The following is a 21,014-nucleotide window of genomic DNA, read 5'->3' as shown; positions in this document are numbered from 1 at the left end:
TATATATATATATATATATATATATATATATAAACCTGTCTTTGAAATTTTAGGATGATCATATTTGGGGTCCGTGGCATAAAAAAATTTAAGACCCTGAAAACCCCAATATAACATACAACCAGAGGAGGGCAGTGTTATTATTTTTGTTACGTTGTTTGACTTTGTTAGACTGTCTTTTCCCTGCGTCGTTGTCTCGAGCAAGAGGAAGTGAATTTACCATTTTTTTTGTTTAGATTTCCCCGTAGTCATCATTGTCGGTCCCAGGCAAAATCTAGACTCCCGTCCTTCTCTGGATCTCTTTTAACTCTGCAAATATGCCTTTGGAAAACCTGGAGGAAGAGGGTTTACCTAAAAACCCCAATCTGAGAATAGCCCAGCTGAAGTTTTTACTGACTCTGAGTGATCACAGACAGGATGCTAAAGTGAAGAGCGAGCTGATGGACGCCATCAAACTCAACAGTGCGTTCATTCACTCACAAATGCTGCTCGTTCACAGCGTTTCTGTTCCAATGCAGTAGCATTATATGCAGCTGTTATATGCGCGAGCTTTGTAACTTCCCTGCCTCTTGAGGTTTAGTTAGCTGACAGCCTAAACCAAGCAACGTTAGCACACTAGCTCGTTAGCTGCTAGTGTGTTTGGTTGTTTTCATCTACACATTTCGTCTTCAGGCGCTTTTGAATGTCCATTGTTAGTTTTCTTAATTGCTTTATTATAATATAACGTTAGCGTAATCCAGGAACCGTTGTCACAGTTTTCGTTTAGTATTGAAAGCAGTGTTGGGTAAGTTACTCTAAAAAAGTAATTAATTACTAATTATATCTTCAACATTGTAATTAGATTACGGTAAAATTAGCTACTCTCTTCAAAAAGTATTTAATTACTTATTACTTTCTAAATCCAGTGACAGTTTAGATTAGGGTTCAATTTTCACTATTAACTAATTGTTAACTATGACTCTTTACTCTAAAAATACTCCTAATTACTGCTTATTAATACTTAGTAAAGTAGTTGTTAAGTTTAAGATTTGGGTAGGATTAAGGTCTTGCAGAACAAGACAGATCTAATGGTACGTACTCAGAATTAAATCTAAGTGAAAAACCTCAAATGTGTGTGTAATGATGTCGTGATTGTGTTTTGTAGATATGGCCCCGTACTATGAAGCCCTGTGTAAAGAGCTGAAATGGCAGGTGGACACGGATCTGTTGAGTAAGATGAAGAAAGCAAATGAGGATGAACTGAAAAGGCTGGATGATGTTTTGGAAGATGCTGAGAAGAACCAGGGAGAGAGTGAGATCAGAGATGCCATGATGGCCAAAGCTGAATATCTCATACGCATCGGGGACAAGGTGTGAAGTCAAACCATGCATTCGCAGTCACGCTAAAAAATAAAGGATGTGTTTAAAAGTCATCTCTTATGCTCACCAGGACTGCATTTATTTGTTAAAAATACAGTAAAACAGTAATATATTTTAAAAAGTTTTATTTCTGTTGCAAAAATGAATTTGACATCATTACTCCAGTTTTCAGTGTCACATGATCCTAAAAAAAAATCATTTTAATATGCTGATTTGGTGCTCAGAAATATTTATTATCGATGTTGGAAACTTTATAATATTTATAATGCTTAATACTTTTGTGGAAACCATGTTACAGAAGGTTTCTTTGATGTATAGAAAGTTTAAAAGAACAACATTTGTTTGAACGCTTAATTTCATGCTTCCTGATTTAAGTATTAATTTAATTTGACAACACCAAAAAAATCTTTTGAATGGTGATATATATTTTTACGTTTGGTTACATACGTCTATATATTTGATTTTCTGCTTTTTATCTGTTTAGCTTCTTACACACATATATTATCCTTATATCCACTGATAATATTTCTCTTTCGTTTAGGAAGGGGCCCTGACCGGCTTCAGGAAGACCTATGATAAGACCGTTGCTCTTGGTCATCGCTTAGATATTGTTTTCTACCTGCTGAGGATTGGCCTGTTTTATATGGACAATGACCTCATCACCCGCAACACTGAGAAAGCCAAAAGGTACAGACTTGTTTATTTAACAAATGCATGTGACCCGCGAATGTTGGCCTGACACTTGAACTCTGCATGTATGAACAGTTTGATTGAAGAAGGAGGTGACTGGGACCGGAGGAATCGACTGAAGGTGTATCAGGGCCTCTACTGCGTGGCCATTCGGGATTTCAAGCAGGCAGCAGAGCTCTTTCTGGATACGGTCTCCACGTTCACCTCATATGAGCTTATGGACTACAAGACGTTCGTCACGTACACTGTGTATGTGTGTATGATCGCACTCAAGAGACCGGACCTGAGAGAGAAGGTGAGATCTATCTAGCTTATAAAAAAAACAGTATATATACAGTACTTTTCAAAGTTTTGATGTTAATGTAAAAATAAACTAAATATTATTATATATATTGTTAGAATGATTTATGCAGGAATAAATTACATTTGAAAATATATTAAAATCAAGTTTTATTTTAAATTTGAAAAAAAAAAAAGCACAATATTACTGTTTTTACTGTATTTTTTAAATAAAAAATGCAGCCTTTGTGAGCATGAGACATCTTTAAAAATATGAAAGGAAAAATAATAATAATAAAAATCGTGCAGACCTTAAAAAGCCTTCAAAATTTAAAACTATTATTTCTTAAAGGGATAGTCCACCTTCAGTTGCTGGTTTCCATTGACATTGACACTATGCAAGTCAATGGGTACCAGCAACTGAATGTGAACGATCCTTTTAATTAAAAAAAATTAGAGATCAATCTAATTAAATAATCATTGTTAATGTCATGATTTTAGACCAATCATTAGAAAGCATAATAAAACAGTAATGTGTCTATAATTGTTTTAAAAATCATTGTTAAAACATCATTAAAAAGTTAACTTTGACAGACCTAAATATACATCTCACATTGTCTCCTTATTAAGGCTGCAAGACCACAGTTTGAAAACTCCTGCTTTATTGAATCATATCTATGTTTATATTAAATGCATTTTGCAGACACTCTTATCCAGGGTAACACAAAGAGCCTTAGCTTGTTCGATCACTGCAAGTGTGAAATTCAGAAAGTTGTCTGCTAGAAAAGGAATTCCTGTATAGGTGTTATATCCCAAGAAAAACTCAAACAAAAACAATTAAATCTAATAGTAATAACCATACGCATGAAATGATAAACTCTCTCGTCTTCTCTCAGGTAATTAAAGGTGCTGAGATCTTGGAGGTGTTGCACAGTTTACCTGCTGTTCGTCAGTACCTCTTCTCTCTCTACGAGTGCCGTTATTCTGTATTCTTTCAGTCATTAGGTAAGTGAAATATTGGCAGTGCAGACTTTAAAGAACGATTGAGGAAAATGTTATTGCGTCACTAGCCACGCTCTGTTTTAAGATTAATGTTGTAAGCTATGTTTATTGAAAGTGCTTCTCGAAGTCTGCTGGTCTGTTATTGTTTAAAATGTTTTGGTCAGAGGTCCCATGTTTCTCTTCTGTAGCTCGAGTGGAACAGGAGATGAAGAAAGACTGGTTGTTTGCTCCTCATTACCGTTACTATGTCCGAGAGATGCGCATCCTGGCCTACAGCCAGCTCCTGGAATCCTACCGCTCTCTCACGCTGGGATACATGGCCGAAGCGTTTGGAGTCAGCACAGAGTTCATCGACCAGTACGCTCCCACGGTCAAATAAACAACGATGTTAAACGTTCATTATTTTGTGCTCACTTTGGTCTTTTTCTTTCCCAAGGAGCTGTCGCGATTTATCGCTGCGGGACGTTTACATTGCAAGATTGACAAAGTCAATGAGATTGTGGAAACCAACAGGTGAGGACCTTAATGTTTGTGTGGAATAGTCATTTAAATCTCTGTTGGAGCTATAGTGAGCTAAATGTATTTCTTGACTTTTTATTCCCCCTACAGACCTGATAGTAAGAACTGGCAGTACCAGGAAACCATAAAGAAGGGCGATCTCCTGCTGAACAGAGTGCAGAAGCTGTCCAGAGTGATCAACATGTAGTCCAGCATATGACGTTTGATCGATACTCATCTTTTCTTGTGAACATGACTTGTTTTATGTACAGAATATAATAAAACTGAATTGGAGGAAACATTTGAGTTTGTCTTTGGTGTGCGAGCAACTGGAAAAAAAACTGAGGCTGACACATTTTTCTTATAAATAACTGTATAAATTATTTTTTCTTTTTATATATTTACAGAAACTTGTTACAAAACAAATATACTATACAATCTTTCTTTAAATATTAAGTAAATCTACCCTACTGTTTGTTCATGAATTACATAGCAGCCAACACACAAAAGTCCAGCTGATCAAATGATTTTTGAATATGTATACAAAAAAGACAAAGGAAAAGAAAAAAAAAAAATCTAAATATACACACTTGTACATAATTTTTATATGTAGAGGCTTCTTCCCCAAAAAGCAAACTGCGTTTATCATCTTGGATTCACATTCCAGATCTGTGGTGATTAATCAAACATCTTCAGAAAGCTTTCATCATCTGAAAACAGTGGAGTTACAATTTCAAGGTAAACAGTACATTTATCTGCCTAAAACACTGGATGAAATCACCGACTGGGCCACAAAAATATCTATCCCTCTCGCTTTGAAAATTCCTAATATCAAAAGTAGTCATAAAAGAATACAAGGGACAGATAAGACACTTTTCTCGTGTCATTGTCAAGTAAGTGTTATTCCTCTGCCATGCATTTCATCAATTAGCATTACCGCTCTACTTGAAGGGGAAAAGGGCGACGTGTGAGATTCCTAGGCAGGTTTAAAACATTTCTAAACCCTTAAATAACATTCAAGTACTGTGAAAAGAATACATGAAATAAAAAGCTCTGGCTTAACAACAGTCAATGAGAAACTAATTCAGGCACTTTCTCTTTTTTTTTTTTTTTTGTCAGCGTTAAAAGCAAATGAATAAGTAATTAAAAAGCAGTGTATCCAATTACAATGTTTGGCAACAGTGGTGCACATTTTGCACTGTACAACTGTATGGTTCCCTCACCCAGTTAGAAAAGTCCTACAAAATACATCAGCCAGCTAGAAATCTTTTGCACAGTTAAACGGGCCATTTTGATCACATTCTCTGACCACGAGGGAAAAGAAGCACTACTGACACCTAGAAAACAATATAGTGTACGGTGGATGATTTCCCACTACTGTGGCAACAATCTGTCTGGGGGAGCTCGGCGTGCGACTAACAAGAAGCTGTGTTCGGATAGAGTGGCGTATTGCATTATCGGCTTGGCAGTGAACCACTTCTAATATTCTTAGAATGTTTCAATTTACTAAATAAATAATAATGATCTCAATTGTACCAAAAATCGTTTACGAAAATGCTTGTGCAAAAATACATCTCCATATGTACAATTCTTTAACAAAATATGTATTCTGAAATAGGGATACTTCAATATTTGAATTCGGTTTTGTGTACGAAAAAGCCGAAGGAAAAAAATACACGAAAAAAATTAAAAATAATAAAACATGCTCTACTTCTCAGCAACCATTGCTGACTGACATCAGTGGAGTTCAGTAATTTACAGGAGATTTAAAGAGCCCCAACTTGCACAACAAAATCCACCTCAAATCTCTTATGAAGATTAATGAGCCAAAGAAGGATCTATTGCGTTTAAGTTGACAGACCCACAATGAAAATGAGATTTAAATCAGAATGTCTAGCTACTAACCTCTACAGGGGCACAAAGAACAAAAGTTTGTGTGGGATCAATGCAGGAACGTTCAGTCGCAGTATAAGGTAGTGGTTATTTGATGAGATGGTGCTGGCCAGACTACTGTTCATGTGTCTCACAGTATTGAGAGTTGTGTAGATGTCTACTCCATTGCTGAGATGATAGTGTGTCTGTCATGTTGGTCTACGGCTCAGTGTCAACTAGCCACAAGCCTCTTTCTGAGACTGAAACGGCACATAACGATACCATGCCTAAGGCATCTTCACCAGGAAACTCTACTACAATCATTTGAGCGAGACTGCAGATTTTAGTACATTAAGATTTCAGCACATGTTTCTTTAGTGCTACGATGGGTAACTGGAGGAGGTGAAACATCACCTGCCGTCTCTCATTTTGCTCCGACAGGAGCAATTTTTGCATGTGCTAAAAGGTTCACTGAATCAAGCCCTTAATGTACCTAAAATATCAGTGTTGTCCAAGGCATGGTTTTTGAGAGGATTACAGTGTTTTCTGGAGCTTCAAGAGACAACTGTTGCTCAGGATTCAGTAAAAAAAAAAGAAGAAAAAAAAAGGGCTTTAGCTAATGCAAGCTGTTCCGAGTTTGATTTGGGGTTGGATTTTTCTGTAAAAAAGAAATTGCAATAAATCAGCCTAAAAGAACTCTCTCTGAAGTTAAAAAAAAATCACCTTGAAATAAAACCATCAAATCTAAATGAAAAATTTTCAAAATAAATGGAAAATGGTATACAATAAATATTTTGTTCTGTTTGCTATACATCTGCAAATGTGTAAACAAAATGCGGTCTAAAAAAATTTCTAGTTTGCATAATCTTTAAGTTTAGGTTGCTCATGTTGAAACTCCACTCCTGTCATGTCTATCTGCAGTGAGTGTAGCTCAATCTAATACAGCCTTCCAGTGAGAGATCATGTGTATGACTAACTTAAGTTGACTGTGTGTCAATAGTTCAGGGATGTTCCTCTCCTGTACACTTCCTCCAAGGCTGAGTAGGATTACAGTTTCCAGTATGTCCAGTATGTTCTCGTATGTCCACACCTTCAAGCTAACATACCGAAGAATATCGGTAAAGCAACTCATCTTGTTCACGTCGCACATCCATCCTATGCTTGATAGTGTTGGCAAGGCTACGCACCAGCCCAAATCTGTACCTTCTGACCCCAGCGCAAGTGCTCAGGCTGGGCACCTCATGCTCTACGCAGCAGGCTTTGTACCCAATGGTGCATTGTATAGATTCATTATAACCTCCGACAGGAGAACTATATCTCTCTGGCTTATTATCCTATCCCCGGAGAGTGCCCCTGCATGGCTTTGGGAGGAAATCCTCACGAAGGACATCAATGGGCCACCCAGTGTGCATTCCACCCTGAGGATTGTGGGAAGAGTAAGAGAAAAAGAAGGCCTCGTGCAGAGTGACATGAGGGGGCTGAGGGAGCTCTGGGTCCAGCCTACTGCACAGCATGCTCAGAGCCTCCTCACCTGTGTCAGGGTCGAGCCTTTGGCTGTGGGAAAACACACACAAGTACGGAAATGTAATGTCTAAGAGGAAAGAGACGATATTACATTCTAAACTAAAACGGGGTAGGAAAACAAACTAACCTGATGTATGAGTGAATTGTTAGGGAGCCCTGGTGGTCCAGGTATAGAGCGAGCGTGCTTGCTGTGGATGTTGTTGATTGATGGAGACTTGGCCATTTTGGGCCTGCCAGGACCTTGTCCTCCTCCCCCTCCTGCTCCAGACACTGTCAAAGTCATTACAAAATCTGAATAAGAGACAGCACTTTGAAATCAAGCAAACAGCATATAATAATGTCAAGTCTACAAGTGATTTTGGATTCATAGTGGTTTAGGACTTTATATAACAATGTAAATGCAGAAAAAAGTGAGATTAATCAGTCTGACAGCTCTGTATGATCTTTGTTCAGTTTTGAAGTAAACTTTGAAGAGTGGTTAAATGTAAAAAAAAATTGAATAGAACTAAACTGAAATGGAAACAACAGAAAAAGTTTAACCTGAAATGAAAAAGAACCCAATCAAAGTCAAACTGAAATAATACAGAAACTGGATTAATACTAAAATGAAGTAAAATAAAAACTGGATCAAAACTAAACCAAGATGAAACAGAATTGATACTAATGTGAAATGTCACAGAAACCAGATCACAACTAAACTGAAAGAGAATAGAAATATAAACTAGATTATAACTAAAATGATATTAGACAATGAAAAAAAGAATTGAAGCCAATTTGAGATGAAATAGAAATTTAGATTAAAAACTAAACTGAAATGAAACAGCTAAATTAAATAGAAAATGGATAAAAACTAAAACGGCATTAGACAGTCTGGATTAAAACTAAACAAAAACCAGATCAAAGAAAATATTTTGTATCTAAAACTGGATTAACACCAAAGTGAAACAGAAATTAGATCAAAACTAAAATCAGATTTAAAATAATGGGATTTAAACTAAACTGAAATAAATCAGAAACCAAATTAAATCTAACTGGAATAAAACAGAAACTGGACTAATACTAAAATGAAGTGGAATAAATACTAGATTAAAACTAAACTGATGAAACAGAAATGGGGTTGATACTAATGTGAAATGACAGAAACCAAATCACAACTAAATTGAAATATAATAGAAATAAAAAATAGGAAAATGGAAAAAAAAAAATGGCTGAAGCCAAATTGAGAAGAAATGGAAATTTAGGATAGACTAAACTGAAATGAAGCAGAATGCAAAATTAATTAACTAAAAGTTAATAGAAAATGGATAAATACTAAGAAGGCACTAGACAGTCTGGGTTAAAAACTAAAAAGAAAGCAGATCAAAGAAATTAATCTGAATCTAAAACTTGATTAACACTAAAGTAGTGGTTGACTGATATTTCGCCAAAGCTGATATTTTGCATTTTTCATATATCAGCATTGATAAGTTTTTCTTACAGATTATGCTGCGCTTTATGCATTTGCCCACTGCCATATTCATGTCATTTTCTCTGTGTACTGTATTTAAAATGAGGGTTACCCTTGCTTTATTTGAAAAATATGATTCCCAATGCACACAAACTTCCCAGAATACTGAGTGCCCTGTTGGTTACAGTGTTTACTTCCTTTTTAATTATATTTTTATGAAATATTTATTTATTTGTGAAAAATACTTGAAAAAAGTATGTTTATGTTTATTTTACACACACATTTATTTTTTATTTTTTATTTTTTAATCTATTGTCAAATGATTTAAAATTTCTTAAATATATATATATATATATATATAAATATATATATATATATATATATATATATATATATATATATATATATATATATACCCCTGCTTTCCAAGATATCGGCATCGGCGGTCAAAAAAAACTTGCTTTTCAAGATATCGGCATCGGCTGTCAAAAAATCGGTCGACCACTACACTAAAGTGAAACAGAAATTGGATTAAAATTAAACTGAAATAAAACACAAACCAAATTAAATATACCTGTAATAAAACAGAAACTGAATTAATACTAAAATGAACTGAAATCGAAACTGGATGAAAACTAAAAGAAAAAAAAGGGGTTTGATGCTAACATGAAATGACACAGAAACCAGATTAAAACTAAACTGAGATTAAACATAATGGGATTAAAATTTAAAATTAAAAGAGAAACCAAATTAAAACTGGAATGAAACTGAAACTGGATTAATACTTAAATGACATACACAAATCTCGATTAAAACTTGAAAAGTAAACAGAAACTTTATCAAACATAAACTCATTTGAATCCAAAATGTAAAAAAAAAAAAAAAAAAAAAACCTAAACCAAATGACACTGAAATGAAACTAAGTAAATTAAAACTAAACTGAAATGAAAAAGAACCTGGATTAATAGTAAAATGAGTACTGATTTTAAACAAACTGGACTGAAACCAAAATATGATTAAACCGAAACCAGATTAAAACTAACTGAAATGAAACAGAATCTAGATCAAAACTGAAATGAAACGGGAATCTGGATTAAAACAATAAATAAGTAAAAAAAGAAGGTTTATGCACCTGTGCTGTTGAGGCTACTAGAGCCAGGTGAGCCCTTCCTTCTTTTGGCTTCCAGACGTGAATCTGCATGATGATCGCTGCTCTGGTGAACAAATGGCCCGAGGGAGAGGGTGGAGTCACTGCTGTTCATCACTACGCTCATGCGTTTAATGGACTCGGCTGGGCTGCCTGAGGGAGGGCCACGTCCTGTCGACTCCTGCTTCAAGCTCAAAGAGTTGGCCCTGCCTGGGGTGCAATTTACCCCCACACTGTAAACCCCGCTGTGGGATGACGACAACGTTGATGACGATGAAGATGAAGAGGGGGTGGAGGCAAGCGAGGTGTGGTACGCACTGCCAAGAGTGCCCGAGTTTACCGCACAGTTCTTCTTAAAAGATGAGGATGTGAAAGAGTCAGAGGTGTAAGTGCTATGGGTGGTAAGCAGGGAACTATTTTTCCGCTTCTTGCCGGAACTGAGACTACCGCTAATGCTGGCACTACTGTTAGTGCTGCCCTTGATGATAGAGTTACTTAGGCTGGAGGATGGCTCCCGAGCCTTAAAGGACTTTGTACCAGATCGGGATTTAAGGGGTCGGTTGGAGCCCAACGAGGGTAGCGAGGACGAGTGGGCTGAAGGCATCTGGGGTGATGAGGCTGACACTTGTCTAGAAGTGCCACTGTAGGCGGGCTGCTCAGTGGAGGAGGCTTGTGGAGAAGAGCGGGCGTTCAGGGTGGTGCCATATGACAAGACTGGCTTGCTGTCATAAGGCGGTGGTGAGGACAAGCTGAGAAACCCTGCAGAAATGGAGGAGGATGAGGAAGAATGGGAGTTTGTGCTTGTCCGGTGAGAGGTTGTCGGTGTTGTTGCTGAGTTCTCCAATGCCAGAGGGATTTTCCTACAAAGTAAATGAAGTCATAATAAGGACTGTGTTTAATGGAGAAATGGAGAAGTGGAAAGGGTCTCAACACACTTACTTCCACAATTGTGAGTTGACATGCTTGTCCAACATGGTGGTGAGAGCACACCGTACTTGATCCCAGTGCCGGTCGAACGTGTAACAACCTCTACCGTACAATCGACTTCCAAAAGTGCAGAACTGATGAGAGGCAGAAAAGGGATTTGTACTTGGTACTGAACATTCTCAGATCAAGGCTGACTCAAACCTACTTTAAAGAGGATTGCTCAACAGAAAATTGGATTCAAATGAGGCCCTGGATATTCATTTAAACTTGTTTTAAAACAGCTTAGTGATTCAAAATGCAAGTGACTTTATAAACAGGCACTTCAGTTTGAGAAATTCAAAAAGAAAAAAGAAAAAACCCTCCCTAATACTTTAAGATCACAAGGTTTCTTCTACTTACAGCAGCTGGTCGTGGGTGGTAACCTGAATAATGGCAGTCCAGTTTCTCTGTGGCCTCCTCTCTCTCCTCGTTCTCCCCCTCGTCACTGGAGAGGCGGCTGGTCTCTGTGCCAACAGGGGCTGGGTGAGAATGGTGGGCCTGGTCATGGGCCATGGCTGGGTCTCCTCCACTGTGAGAATTACTGCTGTTGAGCCTGAAGATACATAAAAGCACCCTAACATTTGCTTTGTTGTCAACCACACAAACAAAAAAGAACTGGAGGTCTATAACAAATTTGACTACTCAGAAAAAAAGGCCGATTTAGAGTGAATAGTGGGGCAGGAGGAAGCAACTCACCGTGGAAGCCCAGAATTATGAGGTTTGGGTTTGCTGTGGGGCAAAGGCTTGGTAGCATCGACAGTGCCATTGCCATGGGAGACCGGGTGAACGTCTTGTGAGATGCGGGAGGGGGGAGGGTGAGGGTCCCTGAGAGGGGGTGCTGGGTGTGAAGGGTCCAACCTGAACTGCAGCTCCTTGTCGCGCGCTTTGCTCTTGTGCTCAGCGAGAAGCGTGTCAAAGCGTTGCCGTCGCCCGAGCACTGCCCTCCTCTGGCTTATGGAATGTGTCTGTGGATAAAAGGGGGGTATATGTAACAGTTCAGTCAAACAATTAAATGTTAGGTTCATATATTCAAAGAAATTTGGACATTAGGGAGGTCCTAGGTATGCAAAACCAAGATCATTCTGTTTAAGAAGATATTTTAAAATAAAATAATTATGGGATAATATTTTACCTTTATTTGGTATATTATTAGCATTATATTGCTATATTAATATATTAGGACAATATTCAAAATAATATATAAAATACAATGTAATATCTGACCCTTATTATTTATGGTATATTATTAACATTATATTGTCATAATTTATGAGGACAATACTCAACGACAACAAAAAACAACAAACTAATATTTGAGCTGTTATAAATGCTATATCGCTATATTACATTAGGACAATAGAAAAAAAAAAAAAAAAAAAAGCCGATAGACACACCCACACACACACACTTGTATTAATGCTATATTGGTATATTAATTTCAATAGTGTTCAAAAATAAATGCAAACATCTTAGCTTACTTTTTTGTTAGTATTGGCACTATATTTCTATATTATTAGGGGAATACTCAAAAAAAATAAAAAATAAAGTTACAGTATAACATCTAGGCTTGTTTTGCCAGGTTTTAAGTTGGATTTAAAAAGTCTAACTGAAAGTCTGACACTTGAAGCTTTAGTGTGAAAGATTTTTACACTGATTATTGGTGAGAACAAAAATAATAACTGCCTATTTGTATTGGCCTATTTGTAAAATGTCCAAGGTGCAGTCCTAATTCCAACTCAAAATATATTTCAAAGTGTAGAAGGTGGCATACCTTGCATGTTAAGGATCTTGTGCATGGCTTACGTGCTGTCATATCCATAACCCCACAATGGACATCTGGATTAAACTCTCGCTCTGATTTAAAGAAAAAACATAACAGAACACAACAGAACAGAAGTTAAAAAAAAAAAAAATTCCCCTCAGAATTTTTTTTGACATAAATGTACAATAGCAGCAGAGAGTATAAACATTTACCTTGTCTCTTGTACAAGGGTCTTCTGCTACTGGCACTGCTGCTGTCCTGTTTCTTGTCTTGGGACGAGAGGTGGCCCTTTCCATTGGGGATCTGACCAGGGGCCAGCTGTGGAGCCTTTGGTATGGAGGGGAAGTTAAGGCCTGACTTCAAGGGGGAGGAGCTCACAGTATTGGAGGAAGAGGAGGAGGAAGTGGAAGAAGAAGTGGGCACGTGGGGGAGTTTGGGTGAAGATTCCACCTTCCAATGGACCTTCTCTAGACCTTTCTCTGGACCTTTGACTGCAGGGATTGGGCTGCGAGGCAGAGAAATAAACAGTCTTATACTGTACCAATAGTGGGTGTGCTTAAGATTACATCTTTTGTGTTATGCAAGAATGGGCTGCTTATCACAACAAATTTACACATTAAATTCACTTACTTTCCACCAAAACACACATACACACCTCTCTTCTTGCGGCACTCTATAGGGGAAGTGAGGCTTCCGGTGAGGCAGCTTCTCTTTGGGTGACTGATTTTTGTAGATTTTAGGGGGGGCGCTGCTGTTTGCACTGGAGGGGCGTTCAAGTGTACTACCACTAACTGTCCTGACCCCGACTCCACCTCCAAGGCTGCCCTTACTTCGAGAGTTTGCAAACGCAGCAGGGGCGGCATAGCTGGATAGGGGCTTGCTGCTGGAGCTGTGTCTTCTCTCTGAGGGTTAGAAAATTTACAAGATTTTACACCTCGAATGCTCAAAATGTTGACTGCAAAAGCCATTAATCATGAACAATAATTTTTACTTTTTATTTAGATTTTCTAGTTTTTAGTTTAGTTTAATATTTTAAGGTTGCCAGAGTGGATATATATTACTATTAAAAAACAAAACAATTTACAATTTCTTAAATCAAGCATTATTGACATCTAATAGCATTTTCATTCTTTAATGCAGGTGGGTTGTAATGGTTTGAAGATAACAAAATTTTACTTTAAAGTTATTTGCGTTTTTATAATTTAGTTAGTTCTGGAGTGTTAAAGATTTAAATTGAGTTTTTCCCCAGTTAACAAATAACTCCGATATCTACAGAGTGAAACGTAAAAATGAAAAACATATTTTTGAGTTATAATATAATAAAAATAACTAAAGTAAAAGCAAAAGACAATCAAATGCTTAACCTCTGAGTTTTGACAGAGTTTGGGACTAAAGCAATCTTCATCTGGCTTTGCACTTTGTCCAAGACATCTATTTTAATGGGTAGCTGACCTAACCTGCAGTTAAGTAGATTAATACTTAGACACACATAGAGACACTCTCCTCCTCTAAATACACACATTTGCTTTCTCTCTGTCATTATTACAACACACAAATGTGCATGGGCATTTAGTCAAAAGAGTGAACTGCTGTCCTGCACTAACAAACGCTCTGGTCTCTCCATACTTGACTGTCAACAACACACCCACACACACACACACAGTCCTGCTGCTCCGGCCCAGCGTTTGTCAAGAAAGCCCTCCAGGAAACTGGGGGCAAACACAAGCGCGCACACACACAAACAGTGTAGTCTTATGTCTGGCCTGTGTTTATCTGTGCTGGTAAAACTACAGCAAAAACACCCCAAAAAATAAAATAAAATAAAATAAAAGAAGGACACCATGAAGAAATCCTTGACTTATTTATTTTCACATATGCTTGTGGCTATTTGCTGGGATGTTGTCACTGCTCTGAGAAAGTGAGCCAGCAGCAATTTGAGTAACCAAAGGCCCAATCGACAACAATCCGCAGTATCATTCTGGCCCATGTTGAAAAAGCAATCTGGGATTGTAGTAAGGAAACTGTGCACCAAATACTGCAACCTGACAAATGACCACAGAGAACTACCGACATAAAAACAAAAGCCTCGAGCAAAAGGAGGACGACAAGTGTAGACATTGGCACAGTGTAGAAATGTACGATTAAATTTTTTTTTTTTAAATGGAGAACAAATCAAGAAGCTGGCAGTCCTTCAAAACTTCCTGTATTTCTAAACCAGTCAATAATCGATTTGTCAAGATATTTTGTCGATGTAATTTTGAAGTAGTAAAATATATGTATATTTCTAGATGCACTTTAAGAATGGCAGAGGCCTCAAACAATCTAATGTGCCCTGACACTGTGTACACGTAAGCCTAGTATGGCGCGGCACGGTTATTCATTTCTTATTTAAAAAGGGAATAAAATAATCATAATAATCATGAGCAAACGTCTCCCGCAAAGTGTTTAAAATGCAAATGTTCAACAAGCAGATCTTAAACACATATTTAAAAAAATGGCACATTTAAATACATGTATAAAAAATATGACTTTTTAATTGTTACGAAGTCCAGTCCTTTTAAAAGTCATTTTTAAACTGTACTTAACTTTGTGACTGCAGATTCATATGTAGTTTGCAATACATATTCCTTAGTACCACAGCTTTTTTTTCAGCTCATTATGAATTATCTTGAATAAGAACTTGCCAGAACTAGATTCTTCCCTACACTGTGTCAAGCACACAAGCATTTAAAAGTTTCATGGTCTGCGTAGTTAATCTGCTCATTAATCTTTCAGTTTCTAGAATAAAAGAGTCCCAGTTTTCATAAAAAAAACTTTCACCACTAGAGTGAGTGATTGTGTGAGGATCTCTTAAAACACACACACACACACACACACACACACACACACACACACACACACACACACACACACACACACACACACACACACACACACACACACACACACACAGAGAACTGGCTCAGTCTGAGTGCAATAAACAGATCATACAGTGGAATATTTAAACATCAATGCCGTCCTAAAAAAACTGATCTTCTGGAAGCTGAACAGAGCATCAAGTGCACTGATGTCGACATGTTTTGGCTCTCTCAAGAGTGCTGCAACTTTAACAATCTGCACAAATTCTCAGTCCTGTGACATGTTTTTGGATTCAGTTATGGCCATGGGAAATCTTCCAATCAAATAAGTCTCATTTTGGGTTCTGATAGCTGATGAACAGCTGCACTGTGTCATTAATGGTTCATGAAGGTTTGTGTACACCAGGCAGAGAGTTTTACAACACTTGTAAGAGTAACTAAAATATCCACATATTAGGAAGATGTCAAATGTATGTATGCTAGTACACAATTTTAACAAAGAAATTAAACTACTTTTTTTCAAAACAATGTTTACTTTTTTATTACTCTGACAAATGTTGCAATTATGTTTTGCACTGTGACTGTGATTTAAAAAATGACTATCCCTAATTACATATTGCTAAAACTTTGATATTAAAGGGATACTCCGCCCCAAAATGAAAATTTCGTCATTAATCACTTACCCCAGAGTCGTTCCAAACCCGTAAAAGCTTCGTTCGTCTTCGGAACACAATTTCTTATTTTGGATGAAAACCGGGAGGCTTGTGACTTTCCCATTGACTGCCAAGTAAATTACACTGTCAAGGTCCAGAAAAGTATGAAAGATTAAAGACATCGTCAGAATAGTCTGCCATCAGTGGTTCAACCGTAACGTTATGAAGCTGACACAGAAGAGCGTACGCTGCTTGCGTTCAGTGGATGTTCTCCAAAATGGCACTACGGTGATGCGGAGAGACACAGAGGAGACGGATTGTTGTATAAAGTCATTATTTTTGTTTTCTTCGCGTCCAAAATGTATTCTCGTCACTTCATAACGTTACGGTTGAACCACTGATGGCAGATGGACTATTCTGACGATGTTTTTGAATTTTTTTTCCTGGACCTTGACAGTGTAATTTACTTGGCAGTCAATGGGACATTCACAAGCCTCCCAGTTTCCATCCAAAATATCTTAAATTGTGTTCTGAAGACGAACAAAGCTTTTATGGGTTTGGAACAACATGGGGGTGAGTGACTAATGACAAAATTTTCATTTTGGGGTGGAGTAACCCTTTAAGCCTAAAGATCTAAAGACCATAAAATCACACCGAAACGGCAGAGAAAATGGCGTTAAAAATAACAAACAAGCCAGCATATAACTTAAAACCGAGGCATTTTGCATTTCATTGGATGTGACTCGGCAGACTCAAAGCAAACCAGCCCAGATGCAAGAGTATGACAGAATAAAATGTGGCTCCTTCATTTTGAAACACACAGCACATACAGACATGTCGAGTAAATTAAAACACAGCCATTTGCACTTAACATCAGAAAGTGTTTTAATTATTTTTTTTCTGCCCTACATTAAAGCATGTTAAAAAGCACCAAAGCAATTTGCCACTGGGATTTATTAAGGACATTTTGGCTCCCTCTTGTGGCCAATGCTGAAATAATGAGTTCAAGTGAACCAGCTATTATTACTTCAGAATCTTAAACAACAAATTGACTCAGCATCTGGTAACTGAGACTTTCCTTCAAGGTTAATTATGGTGAAATTAAAGAAACAGCTGGAACAAAGCAAGACCTTGACTGGGCCAAACATTTTTAAAATCAAAGAATGAAACCGCTTTTAATAGAAATTTAAAAAAATAAGAAAAACACCCCAGCTCCATTAGGAGTTCTCTCTCTCTCAAAAAACAAACAAACGTTTGATTGAGAGCACTTTCTTGAAATTTGTAAAAATGCTAAAAGCATTTTGGCAGATGAATCTCTAATGTTCATGTGTTAAAATAAATGCTACAGTGTTAAACCACTGCTGACACGTTTTAAACGGCTCAAAAATACATAAATAAAATCCTCAAGTAAGTATTTTTCCTTAAAACACAGATCAGAGGTGTGCTGAAATGGAAGCGATTTTATTTAATTTTTTCCTGAAATTTTCTGACGCCTTGTGGGAGGTTTTACATGTGCTAGATTGGATAAAACAGCACAGACGTGCTGACTAAAAAGAGCACATCAAATATTAACTCGAGGATAGTAAACAGAACTCTGGCAGTGGGTATCAAAGGCTTGTGTTCTTCTCTCTTCATGTTATGATAGTTGAGGCAGAGCAGAGGTGGGGGCGGGAAGGATTTCTGTCTTAATTCCCTTGAGTGAGATAAGATTTTTCTAAAACACCTCCATTGAAGACGGCAGGGAGAGCAAAGTGAGAGAAACGCAGAGAACGAGTCAGCTGTGGACAGCAGAAGGCGTTCTTACCGTAATGTGCTTGGAAGGCCTGGGGTTTGACTACCTGACTGCAGTGGCTGCACATGACCAAGTAGAAGTCATCCTGGGCAGGACATTGGCCAAAGATGGGCATGTCTGCAAAAACACACAAAACACTCATTAGCAGGTCACAAGGATTTGTGTTCTTCTGACACAGGATGATGAGACAATTATAACAATGCAGCTACTTTCAGCTTTGCATGACTGTAGAAGCCAATATTATTAATTAGCTCATTAGAAAAACTTTACAATGCAATGCAATGCAATGAATGATTCTGTCTCTCAAAACGATTACTCTGAAATGCTGATAAAGTCTTTAAAAAAAATCTATATATTTGAAGAAATCAAATATCAATTTAATAATTCAGATATAAACTTAATATATAGATAAATAATTTTTCAATTCAAAAACTTTATTTATACATTTATTCAATCAATTCAATCAATTATAAAAATGTAAATAAATCACTTCTGAACTCTACAAATAAATAAACACAGGTTTATGAGCTCAAATATTTAACATGCAAATGGACAAAGAAAAACTATTTGCATATGCTACATGAAAATTACTGCAACTAAATTTAAATACATTAAATGTATTGTTTGTTACACAACTATTCAAAAGTTTGGGGTCAGTAAGTTGTTGGGGTTTTTTTTGAAAGAGAAATTAATACTAAGATGCATTAAATTGATCAAAAGTGACATTAAAGACATTTACACTGTTAGAAAAGATTTTCATTTCAAATAAATGCTATTCCTTTTAACTTTCTATTAAAGACTCCTGAAAAAAAAATGTTTCATGTTTTCAAATATTATTTAGCACAAATAGATAAGAAATATTTCTTGAGCATCAAATCAGCATACTAGAATGATTTCTGAAAGATCATGTGACACCGAAGACCGGTGTTAAATCAGCTTTGTCATGAATAATTCACATTTTCAAATATATTAAAATAGAAGAGAGTTATTTTGAATTGTAGTTTAAATTCCAATATTTCATAATGTTACTGTTTTTACTGTATTTTGACCAAATAAATGCAGACTTGGTAAGCGTAAGAGACTTTAAAAAACATTTAGGAAAAAAAAATCTTACCAAACATAAACTTTTGAATGGTAGTATACATTAAACAACATTTTTACATAAATTAAATCAAAATCATGCTGCACAAAACAATACTGTATATTACAAAGAAAATGTGTTTGTGGTTGCATGTTCTTTTTCATTATGAAAAGACAAATTACTTCTTGCTAGATTCATGTCACTCCTGATTAGGACACACAGCATAATCAAGTGTAAATTACACGTAAAATCTGACCTAACCAGTGAATGGAGCCTTAAAGGTGCACTAAGCAATTTGTAAAAAACACTTGACTGCAGCGTTGGAGAGAGTCCCAAAACACACTTGTAGCCAATCAGCAGTAAGGGGGCGTGTCTTGTAATGATAGCGAGAAGAGAGCACTCAATTTGAGTGCACAGATGGATATTAGCAGATCAACTATAGATAGAGAGTATTGGAAGATAAAAAAAAAAGAGGAAAATAACGGAGGAACAAAACATTAAAAATAAGGGTTACAATCAGGCAAGAGGTATGACCCATGTAAATATCAGAGCAGCTGTCCAGCGGTGGAGAGAACTCAAGGAGCGGGAAGGGCTCGAATCGGACATCGAGGTTGCATTGTTTCTTTTTGATATTTGTGTAACGTTGATTTTGCTTTGTTTCACACAACTTATCTGTGTTGGCTTTTGTTTGAATAAGCTTGTGTCATCTTCGCTTGTTTCCGCGATCATCGTTGTGCCAGGGTTGTGGGGCGGAGAGATCAAAATAGGGTAGAGGTCCTTTTAAGGCTACTGGCGTGTTTGTTTTGCTGCTTTTAAATATAAACATTGTTTGGCAAAAATGGCTTAGTGCACCTTTAATTAAATCTTCCTCATCTGCCATCAGATCATACACACACAAAATGCCTAAGCACACTTGTTTCCACAGTGTCTGTCTACTAATCTGTCTGTTCAGTTTATCAACAGCCCGGTTCAGGTAAGGCCACTCAGGCCATTCCGGGGACGTTCTGGGAAAAGCGTCTGGGTGAGTTCATGTGGTGCATGGGGCACCCGAAGCAGCGCTTACTCTGTTTTCATAAAAAAGGAAACAAATAAGTGATAAGGGATAGCCAGCCACCGCACCAGCATTTCAAAGGTTGCCTGGGGAGTGAGGAAAAGAGTAATTGAGTGGGAAAACGAGGATAAGAAAGAAAGTGAGATTGCAGATTAAGAGTGGCAGTTGTAAAGTTGTGAAATTTCTGCAAGGCTGAAAGATGATAAACAAGTGAGCTTAGGAGAGCCGTATAGTAGGTGGCATTTGGCTTTCAAGATTTATACTTTTAGAAAGTGCCCTGAATTGACAGCAGTTTGTGGAAAGCAGTCTACCCAAACCACACAAATAACTGCACTGAAAATAGAAAAAATATCAGTGCATCAAAGCAGTGGAAAAAAAATCTGCACATTAAAAAAGAAAGAAAGAAGTCACTCTTAGTCTCTGCTATTAAGTGAGGCTTAATGTGGACCTTGCTACAAATGCAAACTACCTGTTTCAGACACTTTAAGAAAACATTTAAAATACTTGACCTGACATGAAGTTGGCAACACGCTAATGAATGACCATTCTCTAAAAAACAAGAATATATGCTGAACTGGGAAAAACAACATCATCTGTTTAAAGGGATAGTTCACCCATAAATGACAATTCTGCATGTAGAAGACTGAAGAGAATAAATTGTTGAATGTCGTTATTTCTGTTTTCTTTGAGCGCAAAACGTATTCTCGTATCTTCATACAATTGAGGTTAAATCACTGATGTCACATGGACCATGTTAACAATGTTCTTTCTCAAATAATGCAATTTCGTGATTTTTTCAAAAGACTCTTATTTTTAATTTTAGTGTTTATATTGCCACTTTTGGGGTATAAATTCAATGAAAACAGAACACTTGTTTATCAATGCTTGTAACAACATGGTTGTAATTCCTGAACGCTTTGGTATACAGACCTAAGGTCAGCCTCTTTTTAAAGAAGACACATAGCAGATTATTGCTGAAGGGAAAGCATTTAAAAAAAAGAAAGTATAAAAAAGTTATAAAAGTTTAAGTTTA

General features: G+C 36.9%; 2 protein-coding genes across 2 annotated transcripts in view; one reads left to right on the top strand and one right to left on the bottom strand.

The window, feature by feature from the left end:
- The first annotated feature begins 205 nt into the window (after positions 1-205).
- psmd6 (proteasome 26S subunit, non-ATPase 6) lies at positions 206-4,127 on the top strand. Its single transcript, XM_042734332.1, has 8 exons — positions 206-462; positions 1,145-1,350; positions 1,901-2,046; positions 2,125-2,344; positions 3,225-3,333; positions 3,519-3,687; positions 3,766-3,843; positions 3,940-4,127. Exons 1-8 carry the CDS (start codon positions 318-320, stop codon positions 4,034-4,036), a joined length of 1,170 nt encoding a protein of 389 aa, XP_042590266.1. The 5' UTR covers positions 206-317; the 3' UTR covers positions 4,037-4,127.
- A 62-nt stretch (positions 4,128-4,189) lies between these two features.
- The window catches only part of LOC109051465 (ataxin-7), a 32,689-nt gene continuing 15,864 nt past the window's right edge, over positions 4,190-21,014 (bottom strand). The window contains exons 6-15 of the mRNA XM_042734331.1: positions 17,862-17,966; positions 13,202-13,448; positions 12,759-13,051; positions 12,556-12,638; positions 11,481-11,749; positions 11,145-11,337; positions 10,758-10,879; positions 9,804-10,678; positions 7,352-7,494; positions 4,190-7,254 (exon numbers count right to left, since the gene is read on the bottom strand). Of these exons, the coding sequence (XP_042590265.1) occupies positions 7,237-7,254; positions 7,352-7,494; positions 9,804-10,678; positions 10,758-10,879; positions 11,145-11,337; positions 11,481-11,749; positions 12,556-12,638; positions 12,759-13,051; positions 13,202-13,448; positions 17,862-17,966 (2,348 nt within the window). The 3' untranslated portion in view covers positions 4,190-7,236. The remainder of the gene's footprint in view (positions 7,255-7,351; positions 7,495-9,803; positions 10,679-10,757; positions 10,880-11,144; positions 11,338-11,480; positions 11,750-12,555; positions 12,639-12,758; positions 13,052-13,201; positions 13,449-17,861; positions 17,967-21,014) is intronic.

This window comes from Cyprinus carpio, chromosome B11, assembly GCF_018340385.1.
Source record: "Cyprinus carpio isolate SPL01 chromosome B11, ASM1834038v1, whole genome shotgun sequence".
In the NCBI taxonomy this organism is placed as follows: domain Eukaryota; kingdom Metazoa; phylum Chordata; class Actinopteri; order Cypriniformes; family Cyprinidae; genus Cyprinus; species Cyprinus carpio.
The sequence above is the reverse complement of the archived record's forward strand: the minus strand, read 5'-3'. Positions and strand labels throughout refer to the sequence as shown.

Excerpts from the sequence above, each read along its gene's own strand:
- psmd6 (XM_042734332.1), top strand. The coding sequence starts at position 318 with ATGCCTTTGGAAAACCTGGAGGAAGAGGGTTTACCTAAAAACCCCAAT. Across the intron at positions 1,351-1,900 it reads TCATACGCATCGGGGACAAG|GAAGGGGCCCTGACCGGCTT; the intron begins GTGTGAAGTCAA and ends TCTTTCGTTTAG. Across the intron at positions 3,688-3,765 it reads AGCACAGAGTTCATCGACCA|GGAGCTGTCGCGATTTATCG; the intron begins GTACGCTCCCAC and ends TTTCTTTCCCAA.